This window comes from Echinops telfairi, unplaced genomic scaffold (assembly GCF_000313985.2).
Source record: "Echinops telfairi isolate 266 unplaced genomic scaffold, ASM31398v2 ScPeMD7_70;HRSCAF=299, whole genome shotgun sequence".
Classification (NCBI taxonomy): Eukaryota; Metazoa; Chordata; class Mammalia; order Afrosoricida; family Tenrecidae; genus Echinops; species Echinops telfairi.
This window is the reverse complement of record NW_022103968.1, coordinates 66408726-66431405: the sequence shown is the minus strand read 5'-3', so window position 1 is coordinate 66431405 and position 22680 is coordinate 66408726. Positions and strand designations below refer to the sequence as shown.

General features: G+C 39.3%; 1 protein-coding gene and 1 long non-coding RNA gene across 3 annotated transcripts in view; one reads left to right on the top strand and one right to left on the bottom strand.

Annotated features, from left to right (window-relative positions):
• The window catches only part of LOC123521805, a 30040-nt gene extending 27735 nt beyond the window's left edge, over positions 1-2305 (bottom strand). The window contains exon 1 of the long non-coding RNA XR_006680146.1: positions 2174-2305. This is a non-coding gene — a long non-coding RNA (uncharacterized LOC123521805). The remainder of the gene's footprint in view (positions 1-2173) is intronic.
• Positions 2306-3014: 709 nt separating this feature from the next.
• The window catches only part of AP3M1 (adaptor related protein complex 3 subunit mu 1), a 24680-nt gene continuing 5014 nt past the window's right edge, over positions 3015-22680 (top strand). Inside the window, exons 1-6 of one of the 2 annotated variants that reach the window (XM_004701180.3) lie at positions 3015-3073; positions 13120-13395; positions 14523-14694; positions 20209-20346; positions 21350-21435; positions 22179-22312. In XM_004701180.3, the coding sequence (XP_004701237.1) occupies positions 13123-13395; positions 14523-14694; positions 20209-20346; positions 21350-21435; positions 22179-22312 (803 nt within the window). In that variant the 5' untranslated portion in view covers positions 3015-3073; positions 13120-13122. Of the gene's footprint in view, positions 3074-3292; positions 3548-13119; positions 13396-14522; positions 14695-20208; positions 20347-21349; positions 21436-22178; positions 22313-22680 lie in introns of those variants that run through there. The other variant, XM_045291571.1, reaches the window with a different exon arrangement.

Here is a 22680-nt window from a genome sequence, read left to right as displayed (position 1 = left end):
CTCTATAAATGCCCTTTGTCTCCCAGCTCTTTCCTCTATTTCCTTTGACTTTCCTCCTGTCCCACTATCATGCTCAGTCCCCACCAGGGTTTCAGCAATTTCTCTTGGTTAATTACCCTTGACCATGCCCTACCAGGCCTCCCACACCCTCCTCACCACCGATTTGGATCACTTGTTGTTCCCTTGTCCCTAGGTTTGTTAACACCACTACCTTTCCCCCCACCTCCTCCTCTCCCATGGCCCCCCCAACTGTCGGTCCCGTTGTTTTGTCATTTTATCGATGTAAGGTGGAAGAAGCCCTAGTGGAGCAGTGGTTAAGTATTTAGGCTGAGAACCCACCAGTCACTGCAAGGAGAAAGATGGCAGTTTGCTTCAGTAAAGATTAGCTAGCCCACTACCTTAAGTGGATTCCAACTCACAGTAACCCTACAGGGCAGGGTAGAACTGCCCCATAAAAAATCCAAGCTGTAAAGCTTTCTGGAAGCAGTCTGCCACATCTTTCTCCAAGAGAATTGGCCAGTTCAAACCACCAACCTTATAGTTAGTGGTTGAGTGCTACTACACCATCAGTCTTCCCCTGTAAAGAATTACAGCCTTGGAAATTCTAAGGGGCTGTTCAGAATTTGTTTCAACAGCAGCGAGTATGTATGACAGATCGCATTATTCCTATCTGAAGAGAACAGGAGAAAATGTGAAATAAAACTAAAAATCATAAAAAACACCAGGCTTACTATTCTAATAGAAAATGATGGAACTCCAAGGATTATGGCCTTTACATGCCCTGAAGTTTGGGACTGAACTAATCCTGTGGCTTAACTTTAGCAAATTAAGGGCCTTAAAGTTGAACATTAACAATAGTTAGTTAGAATAATCAACTATGGGAGACAAAAGATATTTGCCCAAACATAAAGAAAGCTCAGAAAGCAGGAAGGAATAGTAAGAACCAAGGGAAATGGTAAATATAGGAAGTAAAGTAGACTACCACTAAGTTATGGTGATGCCAACCATGTCACACACAAAAAATACAAGGGGAATTTCAAAATGTTCATGGAAAATTCCATCTTTCAATTTCATTTCTCCACAATTTTTTTTGCAGCCCTCTCAAATGTATGAATTGTTGAATGGAAAACCTATTTGCTTTGTCAGGGATGCTCTGGTCTGCAACTGAGCTTGAATATGGTACGAGTGGGCAGTGTTTCACTCAGTTGTGCATGGGGTGGCCAGGAATCATGGGTCATGCAGCTAACAACAATATAGCTCTACCTTGTTATATTACTTGTATTAAAGGCACTTGCGCTCAAAAACTCATGACCACAACATCAGGCCCCTAAGTGGCCTTTTCTTTTTAATTATTTTAAAGGTAATAATCAAGAGTGCCAACAGTTTTAAATCAGTACAGTCAACAGTTTTAAATCAGTTTAGTATTTCTATTTTGAAATAGAAAAGTTACTACCTTCCAAAGTACATTTCAAAAATCATCAGACTGTGCACACCACACTTTAAACTTAAGATTGGCTATTTTAATTGACATCATTTTATAAGTAAAAATTGCACTATCAATTACATCTGAGGTAGGTGTTTGGTATATAACTGTAAAAATTAGATTATATAACTGTCCACTGTAGCCAAAAATGCAAAGGAAAAAAGAAATGATAAAACTTTTCTATCCACTCTGCCAAATGCTGCCCCACCATGCCTGGGATACAAGGCCGGAGTCTCTGCAACAGTGCTGGCTTGGGAGGAGTGTGTGTGTGTGTGTGTGGGTGGGGGGTGGTGGTGATGAAGATGGTCAAGGTGCCCTTCTGCCACAATGTTTACAAACCCCCCAAGAATGTGTCGGTAGCTGTCTTTTTCCCCAGACAACGCTGCCAGGGTTGGACAGGTCTGATCCTCCCAGGTCACCCCAGCCCAGGCCAGCACGTGGAGCCTGCCCGCCAGTGGGCCGCTCTGATTGGCCAAGCTCAGCCGGAGCTAGCGGTGTTCTGGAACAGGCACGGCTAGGCGCCACAAATTCAGTGGGCGCCCGCGGGGGAACCAAAGGTCGTTACCACGTGGGCAGCTCCTGAGCCGGTGACCGGAGCTGGCCTCCGGCAGGCAGCACACAAACCCGGGGCCTGTGCAACCCCACGTGTCCCTGGCCGTCGGCACCCTCCCCACGTCGGGCAGCGCTCACCTCAGAGCCCCCGACGCTTCCACCTTCAGTTTTTTGGGTTTGGGTTCCTCAGGCGCTGCCATCTTCAGGCTCACTTCACTTTGGCTCCGGAGCATGCAGTGGGGAGTATGTCCCACCCGCTAGGCTCACTGGCTCCGCCCACCCTTGGAATCGCCGCTTTTTCGCCAAATGCTGCCTCTCTCGACTCCGCCCAGTCTCCGCCCCCCACATCCGCAACTCTTGGTTCTTTCCTGCGGTTCCACAGCCAATACCAACCCAGGGACACATTACCCAATAAATGGGGTAAACGCGGGCCCCATCCCCCACCCCCCAAATTTGTAGTTAACTGTCATCCAGTTGGTGACATAGCGCCCCTATAGGGCAGGGTAGAACCTCTCAGCCCTGGTTTCGAACTTTGGACCTTAAAGTTAGCAGCCTAACGCGTATCCAGGACGCCACCAGGGCTCCTTAAGAAAGAAGCATACTTGTATTTATTTATTTATCAATCTTCAGTGAACCATTTCACAGGGGTTTCACCCGAAGTGGTACTTAAGCTCTGCTATTGGTTAAGCCAACCCCGTCCCCGCCCCTCCTCGGCAGGTCTCCTCGCCGGTGGAGGAGTACACACCGAGTGAGGCTGCTGATCAGCGCCTGAGTTCAGATGGTACGAAATCCCTATTCTTTTAGATCCTTGGCGAACTAAAAGGTCTAGACTGTAAACCTCAAGATACATCTTTCCTATCCTTGAGTGGATTCCCTATCATTTGATCTTTCCAATACTACGGAGCCAGTGTCTTTGAAGCTGTGGATCAGGCAATCTTTGGGGCACTCCCTCTGCGGGGTCCTCGCGGCTTTCTCAGCCGCCACAGCTTGGTCCGGAGAGGACCCGGCGCCGAATCACTGACAGGCCCAGGTGTCGGGGTGAGTGAGGGGCGGGGGGTCGGCGGGCAGCACAGCTCGGCACCTGCGGAACCGTCTGGATAGCGGGGGCTCCGAGCCCCAGCTTGAGCTGCGGAGGGGGGGCGTGTGGGGCTGTGGGTGGGGCCGCGCCTCCGGGCTTGCTGGTCAGCCGGGCCGGAAGAGAGCGTGCATCAACGCCGGGGTTTTTCAGCCCCTGGAAAGATTCAGGTTATTGGGGTCCCTCTCTGTGCTCCGGCGCGGGGAGAAGTTACTGTCACCCACACTCTGGTGTCGTCACACCGCCCGGCTCTCGCGGTCCGGTTGACTCTCGGAGGGAAACACCGCCGCGGAAGCTGAGCCGACTTCCTGTTGGGTCCTAACAGTTAGAAGGTGGCTCCTGCACTAGCCTGGATCCCAGGGAGGAGGGTGTTTGTCGGCGGTGAACTTCTCCCGAGTAGAGGTGACGGAGGTCTGAAGGAGGCAGTGGTGATCAAGGTAATGAGCGTGGTGGCTGGCTGGATTTGGTGATCAAGGTAATGAGCGTGGTGGCTGGCTGGATTTGGTGGGCTTGAGTGAATCCGAAACTGAAGTTGACTAAGAAGGTGGTGACGCCATCAAATTAGGAGGCGCCCCCCCTGAGTTTTGTGGAGTTTGCGGTATGTCGAGTTTGAAATAATTCTTTAGATGGAGATGATAGAAAGGTTCGCAAACAAGCGTGAGAAACGAGGAAGAAACAAAGTAGGCGAAAGTTAATAGAGTAAAAGATACTTGTTTGGGGGAAGGTTATCGGTTACTTCAAATGGTGTAAGGGTCAGAGGACTAAGTTGAACTCTGAGGAAGTCATTGCATCTGATGACTTGTAAATTGGGGGCTATTTGTCAGAGGCCAAACAGACTAATCCATCATTTGGGGCCTGACGAGATCGATGATGGCCGGGGCGGGAGTGAGTTTATTTCAAAGAATAGGTGACACATTGAAGATTCTAGGCAGAAAGCAAATAGCAATTTAAGATTGAAAGTTCAAGAGAGGAGATAGGATCCCAAAAGTGACAGAAGAAAGACAAGGGAATCTAGATTATAAGTAGGATTAATTTTAGGAAGGAAAGGGGACGCTTTCAATTGATGTTTTAGGAAAAGTAGAATGTATGAGTAAGTGAAAAATCACAAGAAAGCTTACTGACATTTAATAGGAAAAATCCCTTTACAACCGAATTATATGATTTTTAGCGTTTTTAAACATTAAAACACTATGTATTTTAAACTTTGCTGTGGACTAGAGATTTTAAGTAGCCCAGTTGTACCTGTGGAGTCTGAGTAGCAAGAGGCATTTATAGAAAAGGGAAATAGGACTTTTTCCCTGTACAGATAGCTTCTCTACACAGTACTACCAGGATGGTACACTACTAATGGAAAAGTTGGTGGTTTGACCCACCCAGCAACACCATGGAAGATTAGCTTGATGATCTACTTCTGGGAAAATTACAGCCAAGAACACCCTATGGAGATCAGTTCTTTGTACCACTTTGAACTGGAATCAGCGCAATGGCCAGTGAACATATTACATAGGGAACATAAAAGACATCATCTTTGTAACCAAACCTACAAATGTACCTTCTTGAAGTCCTTATTCTTTCAATTATCCCTTCTTCCCTATAGTATCAGTCTTTTTCTCCTCTGCTCATGCTTTTACTTCAGCACTAAAAAATATTCTCCCTTCAGTTTAGGAACTGCCCCCATTTCTTTTCTTCTTTTTTTAATCTTCTTGTCCATTTCACATTAACTTTCTTGAATGTCTCAACTACTCCCCGTTTTTCTCCAATTCTTGCTATTCTCAACAAGCTTTGGTGATACTGTAGAATGAACATTTGCCCTGCTAACCATAAGATCAGCAGTTCAGATCCACTGTCCATTTCACATGATAAAGATGAGGTTGTCTGCTCCTGTTAAGATTTAGTCTCAGAAATTCTATATGGGGTCACTAGGAATCCGAATCAATTAATGGTAGTAGGTTTGGGTTTTTTAAAGTTGCTGTTCTCTACCACTTTAATCTGTCGTCTGTTTCCAGCATTCTATTGAACTACATTGAAACTGCATGTAAAATTAGCAGTGTCCTTTATGAAGATTACTTCTTGCAGGTTGAAAATAAGTTGTACTCTTTTTATAAATCACAGATACACTTAAAGTACATAACAAATGTAGTATTTAATTTTCATATAGGGAAACTTTGAAGATAAAATTTCTAAAAAGCCCTTTCTCACTGCCCTCATGTCAGTTCTGACTCATGATGCCCGTATAGGACATTATAGGTTTCCATGACTGTAACTACTTTCTCCAGAGGAGTGACTGGTGGTTTCAAACTGCTGACCCTGTGGTTAGCAATCCAACAAATAACCATTACACCACCAGGGCTTCCCCTAAAATAAATACATACATACTAACTAACATCCTTTAGGGGACACTGATGAAAAGGAGCTTGAGAAACTGTTGAATTAACAGGCTTTAGTTTTTCCTGTAGGTTTACCTCTTAGATCCATTTAATAGTGTGTACCTCTCCATTCACACTAGCATTAACTAGTTATTAAAACTCATATTTTTCCTGCCTCTTTAGCTACATCTTTTTAAAACCGCTTCCTTGACTCAGTGACTACTCAAACGCTGAAGTGTCCCTTCTATCAGGCCTCTTATTACTGATCACTTTTTATCTGTGTAATATCACCCATCATGAATACAGATGTCATGAACAGAAAACCCTCAATGTGTAACCACTGAGCCACTAAGGCTCCTTGAGTCACATTACACAGGAGTAAAACTTAATGTTCCATCTTCTTTCACCTAAGCTTTATTCAAACATACACATTTCTTTAGGCTTTTCCTTTTTCTCTGTCTCTACTGTCAGCACTGTAGTCCAAACCATATCAGCATTTATCTTACACTATCCATTTTCCCTTTTAACCAATTTCCATAATGCAATTAATGTAAGCAAATGTAAAATCTTATCACAGTTATTTCCCTACTGTTTTGGTTTTGATGTGACTTGACATCCACCTCTCTCCCGTTTATTCTTTTTTTGTGTCTCAAAAGAGATACTTCCACCTTCCAACTTGATTTTTTTAATTGAATTAGCCTCGTGTTCTCTGCCAGTTAAAATTACTTTGGAGGAAGTTTTTCCATGAAAGAATTTTATTGTCAGCTTAAGAGAATAAATAGAATTCTGTGCCTAAAATAAAGAGACTACAAAAGGTACTGTAAGAACAAGCATTTTTTTTGAGAGTGTATAATAGAGCCTTGGTGACACAAACAGTTAAGCATTCAGCTACTAATACAAGGGTGTGGTTTGAAGCCACACAGCAACTGTGTAAGAGAAAGATACAGAGATGTGCTTCTGTGAAGACTACTGCCAGGAAAACCTTTTGAAGTAGTTCTGCTCTGTCACGTGGGGCCACTACGAGACAGTACTGACTGAACAGCACCTAACAGCCAAAACATTGTGGCAGTGGAATACCACAGAAACAAATGGAAACTATACTTGCTTTGTGATCAGTATTTTGAGAACGCGTCCTATATCAGCTCTTTTAAATATAATTTTTATTCTAAATAACTTAATAAACTTTCTCAGCATGTAAACTAGAACCCTGCATATGTACAAATGTGTTTGACAAAATGGATGTATGTATGGATTGTGATAAGAATTTTATGAGCCCCCAATAAAATAACTTTTAAAAAGGGTCAAAAGGGATATCAAATGATAAGATATGAAATTTTAGCCACTGCATCTGTAATAATAAACTTTCCAATTCATTCTGCATGATAGCAAGTCAGTTCCACATCCCTGGTCAATGTACACTGATTTATGAGAAGAGGAGATAAATGAAGTAATGATCTCCCAACTACTAAAAAAAAGAAAAACTAGAACACTAATTTTTCCTTTTAAATTGTAAGTTCAAACATCACATGTAGCTGTGCTACTTCAATATGGAAGCCAATAGCCATATGTAGTTATTTAAATAAATTAAATTTTCAATTCCTTAGTTACACTATATATTTCAAATGCACGTGTGCCTAGTAGCTCTATGGCAGCAGTTCTCAACCTGTGGGTTGCGACCCTTTTGGCGGTCAAACAACCCTTTCACAGGGGTCGCCCGATTCATAGCAGTAGTAAAATTGCAGTTATGAAGTAGCAACGAAAATAATTTTATGGTTGGGGGTCACCACAACATGAGGAACTGTATTAAAGGGTTACGGCATTAGGAAAGTTGAGAACCAGTGCTCTACAGTATTAGATAGTGCAAATAAATATAGGTCATTACCACTACCTTTTCAGTGATGCAGTATAAGAATGTGTTCCTAATCATTAATTTCTTAAGAAGCAGGTAAGAGCAGGAACTCGGGATTCAAGTAGATCAGATTTTGAATCCTGAATCTGACACTTACTGTGTGATCTTAGATAATTAACTCTTCTAAGACTTAACTGTAAAATGTGGATAAGAACAGATTTATAGTAGAATTATGAGGAATAAACAAGATAATGTAGGTGAAATATGCTCTGATGCACTGTAAGTACTCAATGCACTTTACATACTTTACATAGTACTCATTTGCCCTTAGTGAATAAAACACTGAATGGAGCTAAGTACTTCATTTTTACAAAGGATGCTATATGCCATAGCTGGCTTACCTATAACCCAGAGAACCAAACTTTCTGCCATTGATGCAATTCTCATAGTGACTCTATAGGATAGAGTAGAACTGTCCCTTTGCGTTTCTGAGGCTGGAAATCTTTATAAGAGCAGAAAGCCTCATCTTTTCCCTGAAGAGCGACTGCTTAGTTTGATCTGCTGACCTTGTCATTAGTGACCCAAGTAATTGGATACTAAGAAACTGGTTTTCACTGAGTTGTTTACAGTGCCTCTGTTAGAAGATAAAGCCACACTTTATATTTCAGAAGCACATTTTGTTTCAGGAAAAGCATAATGAAAAATACAGGTGCATCTTTATCATTAGATCTTTCTGTTTCATTAAAAATGAGATAAAAGTTTTAACAGCCCAGGTCATAATAATTAAAAGTCAGGAGGGTCCTATATAGCCAGGTTGTGACTATATATAGTCCTAGTAACACTATTTTGTTATCCAGCAAGAAATATAAGACTGATAGAAAAAAACCTACTAAGCAAATCATATGGCTGCCTCAAGTAGAGAATTTAGCAAGTGCCAAGTCATCATCAGATACTTCTTAAATGGCAGCTTAGGTTGATATCATTGTTTTCTGTATCAACAATTGAATGACTCAGTTCTGCGAAGTTTGGTTTTGTTTCCACCGCCACCCCCTTCACTGGAATCTCTGCATTAACAAGAACTGTATTTACAGATTTTAAATTCTAATATGTTGAATTATTGAGCCATTATAATAACTATATAAAATAAAGGGACTTGCTAAAGTTAGACATTTCCGATTGTTTCCTGTATTGTAGGAGAAATAAAATTATAAAATGAAGTTTTTAATTGACACTCAGTAATTACATCCACTCCTTGTTGACATGATTACATTCCATAGATCAAATCACTATTTGAAAATCTGCATTATGCACACTGGTAAGTTACATTATTCCCTAACTGAAAAACATGGCACAGCCAAGTTGACAAATATAAGACTGTGGAGTAACAAGTGCTACTCTATGTTGGTGTTTGTTGCTGCTAGACTTGTGTTGTCAATACACAAATTAGTAGGTTCTTAAAAACTAATCTTGTAAAACAAGATAGTGGATAAATGAGAAGTAGGTGCATATAAATCATAATGTGATGAAACCAAATGAATTTTCAGAAAATTCATCACCTAAATCACGGCATAAAACATGAACACCTCCGAACCTTCCATTCTCCTCTCAGTAAGCACCTCAATTGTCCTCCACAAAGGTGACTGAAATAATTCTTGAAACAGCAAAGTTAAAAAAAAAAATCTTGGTATTCATAACTGCTTGATAGTCAAACTGAAAATCTGACTTGAAAAACATCTGTATAGGCTGTGTGAGTCACTCGTTGCATATTGCCATGAGCACAAAGGGGTGAAGGTTTCAATTAAAAACCACTCTTGCTCAGACAACATATAGTCCTGTGTTAGTATGTTCCAACATTTAATCATTGTGCTTTATGTACATAAAATATTGTAATCATGGCTCAAAGGAAGTTAATGATAACACTGTAAAGTTAAAGAAATCAATGAAAATTTTGATTTGGCACTGAGTACGATGTCTACATTATCAACATTTCGGGGTGTAAAAAAACATGATTAAAGCTGCTGATGTAGCAAAAGGTGTGAAATCATTAACCACGAAACAAAGAACCCAGACCATCGAAGAGGTTGAAAAGTTACTGTTATTTTGGATAAATCAGAAACAACTAGATTGTGATAGCGTATCCAAGACAGTGATATTCAAGAAGGCTAAAAGCCTCCATAGTGATTTAATAAAAAATGTTAGGAATGAGTACTGAGCAGCCTGAAGTTCAGAGTCAGCCATGGCTGGTATGAAAAATTCAAAATGAATATAGGTATACACAGTGTAGTGAGCATGGAAAACTGGTGAGTAATTTATAAGAGTAATTTGGGACCTCAGAGTCAATTATTTGGTTTTCCATTATTACGGGAAAACTAGGTTCAGTTCCCAAACTTTTTGGTGTTCAAGCATCATTTGGAATGAATTTAGTTCCACAACCAAGATATCACTCTTACACACTAGATTCATTTTGTTTATTGTATTTATTCATATAAACTGAATCATACAGAATGCCTATTGTCATATTGCATATCTGTGTTCATTTTCATTGTTGAGGAGTATTTTACTTATGTGTAAAAATTTTTTTATTCTGTGAACAAATATTTGGGTTGTTTTACGTTTTGGTTATATTTTTCTTTTTTTAAATCATTTTATTGGGGGTTCATACAGCTCTTAACACAATCCATACATACATCCATTGTGTCAAGCACATTTATACATATGTTGCCGTCATCATTTTCAAAGCATTTTCTTTCTCCTGGAGCCCTTGTTATCCACCCATTTTCCCCTTCCACCACCCTCCCTCCCTCATGAACCCTTGATAATTTTTTTTTGCCAGAACCCTTGCTAATTTATAAAATTTTTTCCCCATGTCTTACACTGACCAATGTCTCCCTTCACTCACTTTTCTGTTGTCCATCCTCCTGGGGAGGGTGTTACATGTAGATCATTGTGATCATTTCTCCTAATCTTCCCCCCTCCCCATTTCCCCTTCTCTTCCTGGTATCGCTACTCTCATTATTGGTCCTGAGGGTTTATCTGTCCTGGAGCCCCTGTGTTTCCAGCTCTTATCTGTACCCGTGTACATGCTCTGGTCTGACCAGATTTGTAAAGTAGAATTGAGGTCATTATAGTGTGGAGGAGGAAGCATTAAAGAACTTGAGGAAGAAGATAGGAATAGAAGGAAAATTCCTCAATATTATACAAGCTATATATGAAAAGCCAACGGCCAACGTGGTAGTTAATGGAGAAAAGACAAAAACAATTCCACCGAAAAAGGGGACCAGACAAGGATGCCCCTTGTCCTCACTCCTTCATTCGGGTTTCGGTAATTCCTCTTGGCTACATTTCCCATGATAAAGCCCCACCAGGCCTCCTAGACCCTCCTTGCCATCAATTTTAGATCACTTGTTCCGTTGTCCATGGGTTGGTTGACACCCCCCTTCCTTTCCCTACCTCCCTCCTTCTCTTGTCCCGCCTCCCCATAATAACCACCACCGAACCATTAGTAGTTGTTTGTCCTTGGGATTGTTTATCCTTCCTACCTTATCTAGATAGACATGCATTGTTGTCTAATAATGAGCACAAAAACACGATAGCGCAAAACAGAATCACCACCAAAAAAAGAAAACCTATAAATGGTTCCAGCTCTGTTTGACCTTTAGGAGTATTTTCCAGTTAAGTCTGACAGGGTGCCACGCCCTGGCCCCAAAGTCTATTTTTGGTATTCCCCGGGGACTTCATTGCTTTGCTCTCCTTGCTGTTCTGTTGTTTTGCCTCGGTTTGGTTATATTCTTAATGTATGTCACATTGTACTATTTTTTTAATCAGCAAACTAGGAATAGGAAGAAATTTTATCAATATGATAAAAACCACTTATGAAAAATAAGCAGCTAACATCATACCTAGTGGTGAAAGGCTGAAAACTTTCCCCCTTAGATCAGGAACAGGACAAAGAGCCCCACTTTCACAACTACTATGAACTATAATTCTAGTCAAAGCAAAGAAGAAAAAGAAATGAAAGATATCCAGATCAGAAAGGCAAAAGTAAAACTGTCTTATCTCCATGTGCATGTGATAAGTAGGAGCTCTGGTGGTGCTGTTAAGTAAATATTGGACTTTTGGGACTGTTAACTGCAAGGTCATCAGTTCAAACCCAACAGCTTCTCTTTCAGAGAAGAGGAGACTTATCTGCTCCTATAAAGATGTACAGCCTCAGAAATCCTTTGTAACACCCGTCAGTCGGAATTATCTCAAATCGATAGTGTGTGTTTTTATTTATGTCCTATAAATATATATGTACATAAATGTATATAAATACATCCTATATGAATAAGCAAGGGTGTACCCCCCCCAAAAAAAAAAAAAACGGAATTCCCCCCTCCCAAGCAATATATATATATTTTTTAACAAAACGACCTTATCGCCTCCAAAGTACTCTCCATTACACTTACTACATTTGTCAATCTGTGATTCCATTCTTGGAAATATTTTTCAAACTCATCTGCTTGGATGTCCTTCATTTTTTTCTTCACCTCTTCTCCATTGTGAAATCACTGTCCTTTCATGTCCCTCTGCATTTGTGGAAACAAAAAGAAGTCACACAAAACAAGGTCAAGTGAGTATGGTGGGGCAAGGGAGGCATGCTGTTTTTTGCCAGAAACTGGCACACTGAGATGGCTGCTTGTTGTGTTGTGGTGGTAAAACCAGTCCCCGTCTGCCACAAATCAGGCCTTTTTTGTCACACACACTGTTAAGCTATCTTTCCAGAACATCTAAATAGAAAGCTTGATTAACAGTCTGACCTGGTGGAATGAACTCCAAATGCACTCCAGAACGAGGTTTGTCATTACTCAACATTTCGCCTTTTTGAAACAAGTAAACCACTCATACACTTGAGTTTTTCCCATAGCCCTGTCCTTGTAAGCTCTGTTTAACATCACAACAGTTTCTGTGGCACACGCACACACCCCCAAGCAGGAAACAAAATTTCACAGCCACATGCTGTTTTCTTAAATAGGTCATTACAAAAAACAAGGTTCAAGCAAAAGTGCTTTTACGAAAAAATTCACTGTGGCCAGAGAGAACCTTCCCAGGTGCACTAACTCAGAACAAGTTGCTGGATGGGCGGGTATGTGTGTGTGTGGTGGTGGTGGGTGGGTGGGGGTATGCATACTACAAAAGTTCCACCCAGTGGAGCTTTCTTTCATTTTTTTGAGGTACCTCCTCAAATGTGCACATATATCCTATATGGAAAAAAGATTCCACTAGCCTACAAAATAAATTCCAAGGATAAATATCTTGGCCATGATATATAATCCTTTATATATGTTGCTTCACTCTAGCACTCTGTTTGCTAATATTTTGTTGAGGATTTTTAGTATCAAAGATACCGATGTATAGCTTTCTTATGAAGTCTTCATCTGATATTGGGGTCAAAGTAATATAAATGTACTTTTTGAATTATGATCTGAGGTGGTCTTCGATCTTGAGCCCAAACTTCCTGAACAATAGTTTTACTAGTAACAGAAAGGTCTGTCTTGAACATTCTACTCTTCTATGAACTATCTATATGGAATCAAGTTGACAACATTGGCATGAAATAGAACCCTAGAGGGGCGGAGAGTTTATTTTAATGGAGATAGAACAACTTAGCAAAGGAGGGTGGGAATGTTCAGTGTGACTTAGTTGTTCATGTGTAAACTGTTAAAATGTTTTGCTGGGTGTTTTCTTAGCAAAATAAATAAGATTTAAGGAATACTTTCTTGGTGTATAATAAATTTAAAATTTTTCCCCACAGAAAATGATCCACAGCTTATTCCTCATAAACTGTTCCGGTGACATATTTTTAGAGAAACACTGGAAGAGCGTTGTAAGCCAGTCTGTCTGTGACTATTTCTTTGAAGCTCAGGAGAAAGCTGCTGATATTGAAAATGTCCCACCTGTCATTTCAACACCTCACCACTACCTCATCAGTATCTACCGGGATAAGCTCTTCTTTGTGTCTGTCATACAGACTGAAGTGCCACCTCTTTTTGTAATTGAATTCCTGCATAGAGTTGCTGACACGTTTCAGGTTAGTTGTACCTCAAGCCTCGTGAAGTTAAATTACCCAAGTTATTTGGAGAGGGTGGAAAAAGTATATTGCATGCATACCTTGCTTAATTTTGTTCCACTTTATTGCCCTTCATGGATAATTGCATTTTTTACCAATTGAAATGATGGCAGATCTCTCACATTTTTGTAATTTTCACAGTATTTCAAACTCACATAATGCTATTGCACACTTAATGGACTATAGTATAGTGTTAACATGCACTGGGATACAAACCAAAAACAATCACATTATTGCAATGTTTGCTTTGCCTCAGTGTTCACTTTATTGCTGTTGTCTGGAATCAGACCTACAATATTCCTGAGGAATGCCTATAGATAGTTACACATTATATTCTTCACTTAAGAGTTTTTGATGTATAGTCTCTTTCAAATAAACTGAAATTCACAAGCCCTTTATTCTAGGGCATGTAGTGGGACTCATACATTCATAAGCAAGTATATTAGGAAGCATTTTAGGAAAAATTTGTATGTATAATGGTAAAAGAAAAATTTTTCTTGGTCATGAACTCTCTTCATAATTACATTTTGTTGGTTTCAATTTTGGCTTCTTAAATATACCAAAGAAGTTACAGGCCATTTATGTCAGCTAATCAGGATGATTAAAATGTATAGGTCACACATTCCTGTTTAATATCTCAATGTACTTCCTGTATCATATATATAATGCAAATTCAATTCTCCATTGGTCCAAATATGAAGAAGCTATTGAGTAATAATAATATATAGGACTTTATAAAGGCTTTCTCCCCCTTTTACATGTTTTCACATCCTAAAGAGTAAATTATGCTAATCTGAGTTTTTCCTTTCAAAATGTATTTGATAAGTCTTTGTGCCTTCCAAAGAGCCCTGGTGGTATAGTGCCAACGCGTTGAGTTTAACTACAAAGTCAACAGTTCGAAACCACTAGCCATTCCTCAGAAAACAGATGAGGCTTTCTATTCTCTCAAAGAATTACAGTCTGGAAACCCACAGGGGCAGTTCTACCCTGCCCTGTAGGTTGCTGTAAATTGGAATTGACCGGATCACGGTGAGTGTTGAGGTTTGGGTTGTGCCTTCTCTTTTGCAATGTTTTGTATCTTTCCGAAGGACTACTTTGGTGAGTGCTCAGAGGCTGCAATTAAGGACAATGTGGTCATAGTGTATGAGCTCTTGGAAGAAATGTTAGACAATGGATTTCCACTGGCTACTGAGTCCAACATTTTGAAAGAACTGATTAAACCACCAACGATTTTACGTTCGGTCGTCAATTCTATTACAGGTAAGGTAAAAAGTATCCCATTGGGAACTGAACAGTCAAAAAGTTATAAGCAGTTAATTTCTGGTTATTATGTGATACATATACCAGTTAATCCAATTTGACTGGAATTTAAAGTTAATGATAATGTTAAAATTAATATACTTATTTTCATAGAAACTATCTCCCTTTTTTAACAAGCAAATTCCTATGAAATATTATAGGCAACTGTATTATCTACTATTGTAAACTCCTCTCCGGTACATTGGCCTGAAAAATGGGGCAAGACAAACCTGTAATAAGTATCATTCAGCAGCCCTGTATTCTCCTGAATCAGGAGAAATTCATAGAAAGATTAGAGATCTTTCCTTAAAATGTGCACTCAGGGTGAGAGAACAGAACAAAAAATCTTAAGGTAAATAACACCATAAGATATTTTAAAGCCATCCCATATTTCCATAGAAATAGAGTGACATTATGAAGTACACATAATGTTAAAACAAAATCATAAAAATTTGTTCTTAATTATATACAGGGAAAAGTCCTAAAATGTTTACAGTGATTATCTCCAGCTATGAATATGTTACCTTTATTTGTGCTTTTTTTTTAACTTTCCATGTGAATATCTTTTATAGTCAGAAAAAGATACTAAAATACAGAATAAAACAAGATTTACATTCATAATTTAAAGAATGATTCAAGGATGAACTAATCCCTCTTATATTGGAGTAGGCGGGCCCCATGTCAAGAATCATTGCAATTAAGTAAGAAAGATGAATGAGAGCCTTATTTGTAGATGGAATTGGATGAGGGAAAGTACATACAAAATGAGTAGTACACAGGAGATGCTGAATTAACCAGTATAGCTGAAGCAGAGGTTGCTTTTATGATGAGTTAAAAAAAAATAAACGATGTCTGTCAGTCATACTGTAGTGGCTTTTTTTGTTGCTATGGGAAAATGTTAAAGAGCAGTTCAAAAAGGGAAAGTAAAATATTATAATGAAATGTAAAAGTACTTAAGAGTTAGAAAACCAAAAAGGAAGAACACACTTCGACATCTTAAACTGAAAGAACGCTAAAAAAAATCAAGCTTCAAATCAAAATACTAAAGGATTCTGTGGGCAATACATTGAAAACTGCAGGAAGCATCCAAAAAAGATGGCAAGAAAAAACAGTCATTATACCAAAAATAATTAGTTGACATTCTACTATTTCAAGAGGTAAATTATGAACAAAAAGCAATGGTGCTGAAAGAAATCCAAGCTACACTTAAAGCATTAGCCAAAAGCAAAGCTCCAAGAATTGGTGGAATACCAAATGAAATGTTTGAACAAGCTGATGAAGCACTGGAAGCACTTTCTCATCAATGCCAAGAAATTTGGAAGATACCTACTTGGTCATCTGACTGGAAGAGATTCACTTTTGTACCCATTCCAAAAACAGGTGACTCAACAGAATGCTCAAATTATAGAATATCATTGATGTCACATACAAGTCAAATTTCCCTGAAGATCCTCCAACAACAGTTGCAGTAGTACATGACAGGGAACTACCAGAGGTTCAGGCCGGATGCATAGACATGGAACAAGGGATACCATTGCTCACATCAATCCAAAAGAAAGCAGACAATAATAGAAACTAGAACAAATTGAAATTCAATCAAAAGGGAAAACATGATAGTATGTTAAATTGTAACAACTATAACTGCAGTAATCTACTTTCTAATGCACTTAGATCCCTAGTCAGTGGTCTGAGGGCCTTCAGTGGAGGCTTAATCCACATAGGGACTCTGCAAGTGAGTTTTGAGCTTTTACTGTCATCCAAAGCCTGCTGTAAAGTGGGTGCTCAGAGTTTGAGCCTTAGTACAATTCCCTCCTGTGATTTTAGATTTCATTATTTACAGTCCTTGGATCACAAAGGCTGGTTTATTCCTTCAGTGTGGACATAGCTGCCACCTCACTTTGATGGCTGCTTATTTTAAGACAATCCTTCAAGATGCTATTCTTAAGAAAGAATAAAAAGCAGGTATTATCTGCTTTCTTCATCACACTTTGCTGTAGCACCCCTATCTTCAGTGATTACGTTATGAGGGAAAGGAATGAGCAGGGGCACAGCATAAGAACTAATTGTTCTTAGAATAGAGCTTAGAATTAAGTGCCAGGTCAAAATCATTGGTATCTCTAAAGTTTGTATATATCCCTGGTGCTAGTATTACCAGCTTGTTGAGGAATAATTAAAGTAAACCTCTGAGGCAGTAAGTGTTTACAGAAATACTTTGCCTAATCTTTCTCCCCAGGAGCAACTAGTGGATTTTGGTTGCAGACCTTTTAGTTTGCAGCCCAATGCCTAGCTCACATGCTACCAGAGTTCCTTTAGGTTGAGTAGTAAGAGAGAAGATTTATGAAAATAGAGGAGGTTCTTGAATCCTAAGCTAAATATTCTTTTATTTAAAAAAAAAAAAATGCAGGCAAGAAAGGAGACCAGCCAGTCAGGGTGCAATGTAGCAACAATGAAAACTATAACTTTCCTCTAGTTCCTAAATGCTTCCTCCACCCCCTACTGTCATGATCCGAATTCTACCTTGCAAGTCAGAGGTTATACACTGGTACAGATAGGAACTGGAAACATGGAATCCAGGGCAGATGATCCCTTCAGGACCAGTGGTTTGAGTGGCGATACTGGGAGGGTAGAGGAAGAGTGGGTTGGAAAGGGGGAACCGATGACAAGGATCTACATATGACATCCCTGGGGGACGGACAACAGAAAAGTGGGTGAAGGGAGATGTCGGACAGGGCAAGATATGACAAAATAATAATTTATAAATTATCAAGGGTTCATGAGGGAGGGGGGAGGGGGGCAGCAAATGAGCACCTGCCAGGGGCTTAAGTGGAGAGCAAATCTTTTGAGAATGATGAGGGCAATGAATGTACAAATGTGTTTTACACAATTGGTGTATGTATGGATTGTGATAAGAATTGTATGAGCCCCTAATAAAACGATTAATTATTTAAAAAGAACTAAAAAAAATGCTGGAAACAAATATTCAAGATTTTGAACAGGAAAATAACATGGTTAAAGCAAGTCTTTTGGAGGTTTATTCTAAAAGCATGTACACTGAAAAGATGGTGTGACCAGGGCATCTGGCCTTCACGAAATGTCACAAGGGGGAAAGAGCATCAAGGTTGATTCATCTGAGATAGAGGTGGAACTTGCCTCTCTACCTAGCAACTTTCTTTACCAATTCTCATACCAAGTGTCCCTACCATGGTACTCGTACTTTTCTGTTGGATATAATCATTCATTACAGTGGTCATACAGAACTCACAGCCAATTATGGGGGCTTATTAGGAAGCTAACAGGTTATATTTCAGGTTCAGAAATCACTCAGGATGCAGTTCTTCAATTAGGACATTCTTTTCTTAGCAGTTCCCACAGACATGCTTCTTTCTGGCCTTCACCTCTTACGTAGATTCTCAGTTCCACAGCCCTTCAGCCTCTGCTTGGCTTGGGCAATTGTTAGCAAAGCTCTTTTAAGCTATGCCTATAAGCCAAAAGTACTAAGAACTACAGGAGTTGGCAAACAACTCCACCAAGTCTCTGAAAGCATCCCATTCTACCAGCAGGCCTCTTGCCTGAAGGTCCAGAAATATGCCATGCTACCTCCTGCTTGTCTCCTGATTCTGCTTCCACCATTTCTCTGCTGCTAATTCCCACCACCGCAGCAAGGTGTTATAATTCTGTTTTATAATTCTGTCTCCTGGGTCAGCTGGTTCAATACAGGAATTTCAGGTCTAGAAAACATGCACGTTGACTTTTCTTCCTTGGTGATAGTGAGATGACATATTCCACCTCTCTGATGGTTCATCTTAAGCCTAGCAGGTTGGTAAAATAGACCAGTTTCATATACCGTATTGCATGTCCTTGTCCCCACCCGCAAACACACACAAGTGCACCATGTACCTTATATATTTTATTAGCATACTAAGTAGCTGTGGTAGCACTTTAGGTTAGACTTTGGACAGCCGATTCACAGCCATTCAATTTAGTCTTCTCACCCTAGAAAGTTGCTGTTAAAATGGCCAATTTTATGAAGCCTGGGAAGGTGGTGCTGGTTCTGGTGATGCTTCTCTGGATGCAAAGTCGTCATCATGACGAGCAGTGATGATGGCCCTTCAGACTGCCTTTACAGCCATGCTGGAATCGAATGCTATCCCCACAGTGACAGCTGCCGTGGGCAAGAAGAAGTCAAAGACCAAGTCTTTTGTGGTGGTTTATAATCACCTTATGTCCTCAGGGTACTCCATGGACATCCCCTTGGACAAAACTGTCCTCAATAAAGACGTCTTCAGAGACTGCTCTTAAATACAAGGCCTAGCAGGAGGCTAAGCTTAGATTTGAGTAGAGGTATAAGATAGGCAAAAGCAAATGGTTCTTCTAGAAGTGGCAGCTTTAGATCTTACGTAGTTAAACATAAAAAATAATAACCCTACAATCCCTTTATCTGACTGCTACTTGTATCATTAAACTTATAAAAGGAACATTGGTGGAATAAGACCTTGGGCTTAGGTGAAGGGCTCAGAAACCAAAATAAGCGGTAGACCTGTGAGACTTGAGGGGAGGAAAGCAGTCTCAGACACCCTGTATAGGGTCTCTGAATCAGAACTAAGTCAGTTGCATTGAGTATCCCATTCTGGGGGTTTGCCACAATCATCTCATTTGCATAGCCCTACCTAGGCATTGGATGGAAGTTGCAAAGACTGAATAAAAGGGCCATATTAAGTAATTCACTGAGCCCCAAACAGCAATTGTGGAGACTACGATTTGGTATGTGCAGTTTGATTGCCAATAAATGTTCATAGTAGCTGAGTTTGGTCATAGGGAGATAAATTATTTTGGATAGATGAAGTTTTCTGAACATTCTTTGTTAAAATATGTTACTTTTGAAATGAAAATATAAATTAACAAAATATTACATATGTCACATCTCAGGACTGTGTTTTAGACAAACAGAATTTATTTCAGACTTGTTTCAGTTTACCAGGAATTTAGCGAAGTGTTGAACATTAGCCCAATTTCATATGAATGGGTATTGGTAAACGTAAAATGGAAAAAAAGCCAGGGTATGTTTTTTTCCTGTTACTCCACTGAGGCCAGCTTGGCATGACCTCATGTAGAATTAAGCTGACTACCTAAGGACTTAGTACTCTGTATTTGCGGTGAGTAAAACAACCATCCTATATTTTTATCAGTAACAGCAGGATGAGGTTCTGTTGCCTAGTAATTGGAATTAGGTTAGGCTTCTGTTAACACACAAGAAGCAGAAGATAAATAAATGAATATAACCTGGTTTGGCAGGTAGACAAAGGATCACATGACTGATTTTTGTCTTATAGAAATGTAATCGTGTTAGTATTGGTATATCTTAGCAATTCTCCTGGAAACCATAAATTCAATTAAGAAAAATCTAAATATTAAAGAAGTTGCTAATACATTCAACATTTTATGTATCAACTTTACTTTTCCCTTATTGGTTTCTAGGCAGTAGTAATGTTGGAGACACACTCCCCACTGGGCAGTTGTCCAACATTCCATGGAGGCGAGCAGGAGTAAAGTACACAAACAACGAAGCCTATTTTGACGTTATTGAAGAGATAGATGCAATTATAGATAAATCAGGTAATTGTATGTGGTATTATTTGTGGGAAAACAATTCCGCTGACACAAATTGAAAATAAAATTGAAAAACTCTTGGCCGTATGACTTATGCAGAAAGGCATTCATTTTCCTGGGATATAAAAATCATGTTATTTTTCCCAGAGGCTGCATGTCTTTACAGCTACTAGTTGAGAGCTGCAAAACATTTGTAAAGGAGATCTCATGCTGCCTGACTTTTAGCCAATAATTACCATGTATATCTCTCTCACCATGTATTCATTCTTTCACTGAGCACCTACCATATATCAAAAGGAGCGCTGGTGGCACAGTGGTTAAACACTCAGCTGTTAACCAGAAGTGTGGTGATTCCAACCCACGAAGCCAACTCCACACGAGAAATGATCTGGTGATCTGTTCCCATAAACGCCACAGCCTAGAAAACTGTGAGGCAGTTGTGTTCTGTCGCATTCAGTTCTTATGAGTTGAAAACCTTCTTGGCACTGTATACCATACTTATGTACAACCCTTATTTTCTAGAGAGCTTTTTAACCAGATAAAAGAAAGGTATTTTATTAGAATCGCTGTTATTATTGAAAATATCTAGCCTAACCTTCATACTTGATACGTAAGGAAATTAGTGCCCTTTTTATTCAACTTTATAGAATAGATCATGACTCCTATGTATACTTTAAGTTCAATAATAAACAGGTAGTTATTGCCCAATTTGAAGGAAACCATTTTGATTTTCCGTAGAATAAATCTTATTTAAACCAGAATTATCCCAGTGGCATTCAGTGAGTAACTGGTGTATTGAATTTGCTCTCTAGTAGACGAGCATATTTGCTCTTAGTGACTGATGTATCTATTTAGAGAGCGTGTTTTTAATAATATCTAAGTGGAGTTACTATATTAAGTAAGTCAGAAACCCAGAGGGGGCCTCCATTATTCCAGATACAGTGATCACACTGCTAAAGATCCAGAACCCATTGATTTTATCAAACCTTTCTTTCTTTTCTTTCTTTAGGGTCTACCGTCTTTGCAGAAATTCAGGGGGTCATCGATGCTTGTATTAAACTGTCAGGAATGCCTGACCTATCTCTCTCTTTTATGGTAAGTTTTTCTCACGGCTTATAAAATCTCTTCCATGCCTGCTATATGAAGTACTAAATGAAATGATAAATATTAAGACAAGTTTGCATCTTGATTACAAAAGATGGTCTTAGAAATATTCCTAGGACAGCTCCCCAAGGAAATAGCTTACATAATAACCATGACCTTTATGGGAAGATTGTAGAAAATTCTCTGCCTAAGTTTACTAGAAGTGGCTTAATTTGGCTGTTGCAATTCCACAAATCCGCATTGTCATTTTAACTGAGTCAGTACTTGCTTTGCTGATATGAAAGAGCATTTAGTCTTTGGCATTTTTAGACTCAGCATGACACACTGCTAAGAACAATCAAGAGAACTGAGTTTTAGTGCCATCTCTGCCACTAATTTGTCTTGATCTTAAGCGTTTTTAACTTCAGTTTTTTCATCTATACAGTAAAAATAGTACTAGCTACGTTTCCTACTTCAACGAGTTATTGAAATTCAATAAAGTAATATATATAAAATAGTTACAAATCAAAAGTGATTTGCTCTTATGCGACTAATTTATTTAGAGAGCACATTTTTAATATCTGAGTGGAGTTGCTATATTAATTTTTTCAAACCATTTCCTTTCTACTTGAGCCCATGGTATGAGCTCCTCGCTTTTTTCCTCTCCCTTCCTCATGAACCCTTGATAATAAATTATTAGTTTCATGTTGCCCTTAATTATACTCTATGAATATGATTCTCTGTTTTCCTCCCAGAACCCCAGACTTCTGGATGATGTCAGCTTCCACCCTTGCATCCGGTTTAAGCGTTGGGAATCTGAAAGAGTTTTGTCATTTATTCCTCCAGATGGAAATTTCCGACTTATATCGTATCGCGTTAGCTCACAAAAGTATGTTGATACAGCAACCAGAATCTACCATCCCTTATGGATAGAAGTCACCTTTTTCTTATTTTTTTTCCTATTTCTTTTTTTATTATTCTGTTTGGGTTTTTTTTAATCACTTTATTGAGGGCTTGTACAACTCTTATCACAATCCATACATCCATTGTATCAAGCACATTTGTACATTTGTTGTCATCATTCTCAAAACATTTTCTTTATACTTGAGCCCATGGCATCATCTCATTTTTTCGCCTCTCTTCCTCACGAACCCTTGATAATTTATAAATTATTATTTTTTCATGTCTTAAACTGTCCACTGTCTCCCTTCACCCACTTTTCTGTTGTCTGTCTCCCAGGGAGGGGGTTATATATGC